Source organism: Montipora foliosa, chromosome 9 (genome assembly GCF_036669935.1).
Source record: "Montipora foliosa isolate CH-2021 chromosome 9, ASM3666993v2, whole genome shotgun sequence".
Lineage (NCBI taxonomy): Eukaryota > Metazoa > Cnidaria > Anthozoa > Scleractinia > Acroporidae > Montipora > Montipora foliosa.
Window position 1 is genome coordinate 26,745,604 of NC_090877.1, and position 5,000 is coordinate 26,750,603.

General features: G+C 39.9%; 2 protein-coding genes across 2 annotated transcripts in view; one reads left to right on the forward strand and one right to left on the reverse strand.

The window, feature by feature from the left end:
* The first annotated feature begins 1,589 nt into the window (after positions 1–1,589).
* Positions 1,590–3,398, forward strand: LOC137971619 (uncharacterized). The gene is made up of 2 exons (XM_068818415.1): positions 1,590–2,337; positions 2,815–3,398. Exons 1-2 carry the CDS (start codon positions 1,590–1,592, stop codon positions 3,396–3,398), a joined length of 1,332 nt encoding a protein of 443 aa, XP_068674516.1.
* A 698-nt stretch (positions 3,399–4,096) lies between these two features.
* The window catches only part of LOC137969451 (uncharacterized), a 1,309-nt gene continuing 405 nt past the window's right edge, over positions 4,097–5,000 (reverse strand). Inside the window, exon 1 of the mRNA XM_068815688.1 lies at positions 4,097–5,000. This exon is cut by the window's right edge and continues 405 nt beyond it. Coding sequence (XP_068671789.1) covers positions 4,107–5,000 — 894 coding nt within the window. The 3' untranslated portion in view covers positions 4,097–4,106.

The following is a 5,000-nucleotide window of genomic DNA, read 5'->3' on the forward strand; positions in this document are numbered from 1 at the left end:
AGAAGGGATATTTCGTCGTGTAATTGTAAGGAAATGTGCCAGGGTGGTTTTGGTGGATGGAATCTAATGCTAACCATTTCTGGTTGTCTAGAAAACGAAGACCTAAGACCTAAGACCCAAAAACGAAGACCCCTAGAAAACGAAGACCTAGAAAACGAAGACCCCTAGAAAACGAAGACCTAGAAAACGAAGACCCCTAGAAAACGTAGACCTAGAAAACGAAAACCCCCCTAGAAAATGAAGACCTACTAGACAACGAATCGAGTTTATAAATAGCTGATGGTTTACCTTCAAATTTTTTATGTGGTGTCGGCTTTTGTGCGACAAATTGTCCTGATGCGCCGCGCACTAGCCGACAAGCTGAAATCTAGCACTGCCAGATATCGCCCGACAAGGCCCGATCTTGTCGTAGCCTTGTTTGAATTCACCGCACACTAGCCCACAAGTGGCGATTTTTGTCGGCCGACAAAAAATCGGCAAGCTGATGGCCCGACAAATTTTGACCCGATTTGACCCCGATAAAAAATTGCCTGTTCTACGACGAAAAATCGGCTAGTGTGCGGCGGCCTCAAACGAAACGAAATGGTACTTCGCGAAGTGGTACATGTACTTTTAAAATAACAACAACAACAACGAAATTGGCTGGCTTGAGAGGACTAACAAATTGGTACATTGCATTGCTTGACGAATGCTACTGTTCATGGTGTTTTATCCATGGAGTTTTCCTACATTTATAGAGACAAAAAGGTATATTTTCCTTCGATTAGAAGGTTATTACTTAAACAGGATTGGGCTAAATTATATGAAGTTGTGACCCGTTATTTTAATTTACCAAAAATATCAAGGCAACAATCATCTTAGTTTAAATAAAGACTACATGTATTTAAAATATCGTTTGCAATGGTTTCCACTCGAAACAAAAAAGATTTTGCATTTCTGATTATTTTTGACTCGCACACCTTTCGTTTTTGCGAGAAGCCGGACGCGAAAGACTGAGGTAGAAATACAGTCAGATATATGACAGATTTGCTTGTCCTTTTATAGTTTCGACGCAGGTATGCATGTGAGAGCTTGCCAGAACGGAATTTCCCTGCGACAATCAAATATTCTGGCGGGCGATTATCCTTTTACCACGAGGTGAATAAATTTGCGTGTCACACACCCGTCACGAACAGTTGACCTTTGCACCACTAAATCCTGACAATTTACTTGCGTGTGGCCGACTGAGATAAGCAACTGTCAGGTTTGTCGCGCTCTCAGATGACAGTTTTAGACCGGCGGGTCCTTGTTTTTTTTTGCGAGTAGAGTCTTAGGGCCTGTTTACATGGAGGTGGGGGACCCCAGGTAGGTGAGGTAACCCGCCTAGGTGGGGTAACCCGCCTCTCCATATAATCTCTCATTTTTATTTGATCATGTTTACATGATAGGTGGGGTAACCCGCCTAGGCGGGTTGCCCGGTCTGCCAGGTAGGGTAACCCTGTCAGCCGGGGTCGCATTTTGCCATGTAAACGACTCAAGGTGGGGTAACCCGCCTAGCCGGGGTCGTGTTCATGCGCGCCAAAGCGCGCCAAAATTTGAAGCAGAACAATATGGCCGCCCACGCTTACAAACCCGGCGAGCTTTTTCGCCGGCTTCATCTGGATAACGTGCAACAGAGCGAAGAAAATCAAGCATATTCTGGGATTGTGAGTGAAGAAGATCCGATGGAGTCCCACACATCCACTGTCAACAACTTTACTTTGCCTAGTCGGCCGTCGATAGCACAAGCAGCGCAAGGCAAGAGAAAAGCCTCTGAGAACAAAGAACAGTCAACAGCCCCTAAGAAAACCAAGAAGAACCCTAAAAACAAGGCATGGAGCGCTGATCAAGTTGAACTTCTTTTGAGATACCTAAAAGACTTCAAAACGAAGTGCGACTTTAATGGAATCGATTTCGAGGCCGACCTGGCCTCTATGTATACGGAGATACGTCGGTGTATGGCTGCCGATTTTCCAGAAGAATTTGGTCCCGAGGTTGTTACTGAGCCTATAAAACCGCTCAAAGAAATGAGTGAGAAAGAATACGAAGCCTTTAAAAAACACAGAGATAGTGAAAGAACTCATTTAAAAAAAGGGTACGATAAAGTGAAAGAAAAGATTCGAAACGTGAGGCAAGATTTCCGCACAGCAGTGAACAAGGGAACAAGAAGTGGTAGTGGGAAAATTGTTCAAGAAAATTTCGATCTGTTGTCTGAAATATGGGGTGGCTCGCCAGCTACCACGTCCCTTTCCTTTGGAATTGATGCAGACACATTAGGAACAGACATCAGCTCGGAAATACATAATGAAACGCTAGAAGGTTAGTGTTATTAAAAAAGTTAAATCTTCATTTTTATATTTATTCATTTATTTATTTATTTATCTATCTATTTATTACAATATATGGCTAAAAGGCCAAATGATAATTTTTAAAGGAGTCCTAAACCCCATGGCCATATAAAAACAGATTTTAACCTTTGAATCTCCAATATCAACATACAAATTTAACAGTCATCTTCTCTTATTGTTCTACTTGGGGTACTATTTTGAAAGATGAAAACAAATTTTCTATCATTAGTAATGATTCCCATGATATTCATTGCCTGAGTGAGTGCTGCATGTTGAATGGATATTATGAAGAGTTATTGGCTGTTGATCACAACTGAGGCAAGAGGCCTGTTCATACTTTTGTTGATTTATGGCAAGTGATGAAAATGACTATTATTTTAGAAAGAAGAAATAATTATTCTGTAAGACAGTTCTTTTACCTCCAATTATTCAATTTTACAAATTGTAGATGCATCAACTGTAGAGTCAACTGATTCCTCCAGTGAAAGCCTATCTGCAGAAACCCCAGTACTATCCCCAGGTCAGAAAAAAAGTAAAGGTGTCTCTCTCTCCAACATCCCCAAGTTGGTTGACAATAAGAGAAGGCATATGGAGAAAACACTGTCCCAGGCGCAACGAGACCAGCTGTTGATGAATACTGCTAAAGAAGATCTTCTCATGAAGAAAGAAATGATGGAGTCATTTCAACAATCAAACAAGACATTGGAAGAGTCCATATCAAAGATGACCATGTGTTTAACATCTCTTGGAGATGGAATTGCCAGTGGGATGCAAATGTTGGCAATGGCTCTCTCTGGTCAACCCCAGAATAATGTTCCTCAAGTTTCCCACCCACATTTCAATACATACAGTGGCTTTGCATCCCCACCTTCATATGGCAACAACAATTATTGTACCCCATTAACCAGACGTTCTGTACCCTCCCAGTTCAGCAGAATTGGTAGTGAGGAAGTGATGCAGTCCATCAATGAGCAAGGACCAATTCTAGGGCCTACTCGTACACTATTAGAAGATGAAAGCTTTCAGCTCTGATGATTACATAACAGTGATATCCTAGATGAACAAAAAGACATTTGTTGTGTTACAGGTCCCTTTAAAGATTTGATATTTAATCTATATGATTTCCAGTACATATTCATATTAATATATATGAGGAATGTAAACATTATTATTTAAGCGTTTAAATGTTATTTAAATGCATCTTTAATTGCAAGGTGTTATAACTCCAACATTTGGGCTAGTTAAGCTGTTCTATAAAGCAACAACAAGATAAATCCAGACAACTTGCATTTGTTCGAGTATATTTTAACAGTTTATTAAATACAAGTAAAATAACAACACAATGAACTAAACAGCCATGAAAACTATCGAGTTTGCCTCTGGAACAAGAACAAAAGAAATTATTTAATTAGACAATACCACCAGGAAAATTAATGAAATAACAAAACAAACACTACAACTGATTTCTATAATAGACAGGTGGAGTGAGTTCCTATAAAACTGTGCTTTCAAGTATAAAAAAAAGGAAGAGAGTTACAACTCTATGGTTGTACAATGGGAATATGTGTACCATCTACGCACCCAAAGGATTATGTTTTAGTTTAAGTGGAACGATCTTGATTCCACTAGTTAGCTTGCTGTTCTGTTATTAAAACCTCACAAGTTTTATGTGATTATGACTACATTCACTCAGAAAGGAATCTGTTTATTTTAGATAGTAGTATAAGCTAAATAAACAAATCAGTGAGGAATGTGTTCCTTGTAGAAGGATGTGATTATGTTTCTCACATAAGCTCCCTCAGCAGTGTTGAAAGAATATAACCGGTCTGGTGCATTTTCAGGTTGTGCCAGTCTATCACGTGCCATTTGCTGTGCAACAACATCATCCTCTACATTCATGCCCTGCAACTCACAAATGTTGTGAAGTACAAAACAGGCATAAATAATGCTGGGGATAACATTCAATCCCATGTCATTTCTTTTGTTTAAGATTTGCCATCTTGCTTTAAGACGGCCATAGGCACACTCTATTGGGTTTCTAGCACTCCTAAGCATGTTATTAAAGATAACCTCTTCATTTGTGCGAGTATTGGGGAATTCCTTCATGCAGTATGGAAGTAGGGGGTAAGCAGGATCCCCCAACAATGTAACAGGTATGTTTTCGTAGCCTGGTAAAATTTCTTTATAACACATAGGAAGTCTTTCCTCTCTTAAAAGTCTGTTTATTCTCGAATTACCAAAGACTCTTCCATCATGCACACTCCCTGGCCATTTCACGTCGACGTCTAAAAATAGCCCTTTCCAGTCACAAACTCCTTGAACATTCAAGGTGTATTTCAGTTTATAACTAAAATAGTCATGAGGATTCTCGCTTGGTTGTGCAATGGGAATATGTGTACCATCTACGCATCCAAAGGCCTGTGGAAAACCATATTTATTTTCCATGCCATCAATAAGATCCTTCATTTCTTGAACGGTATTGGGCAATTTTATGTATCTTGGACCTAAAACATCAGTAATAATGTTGCATACTTTTCGAACAACTACGGAGACAGTGCAATGCGCAACTCCAAATGCATTTGCTGTCATCGTGAGAGAGCCTTGATCCTTCAAAAAGTATAGGGTAATGGCAAG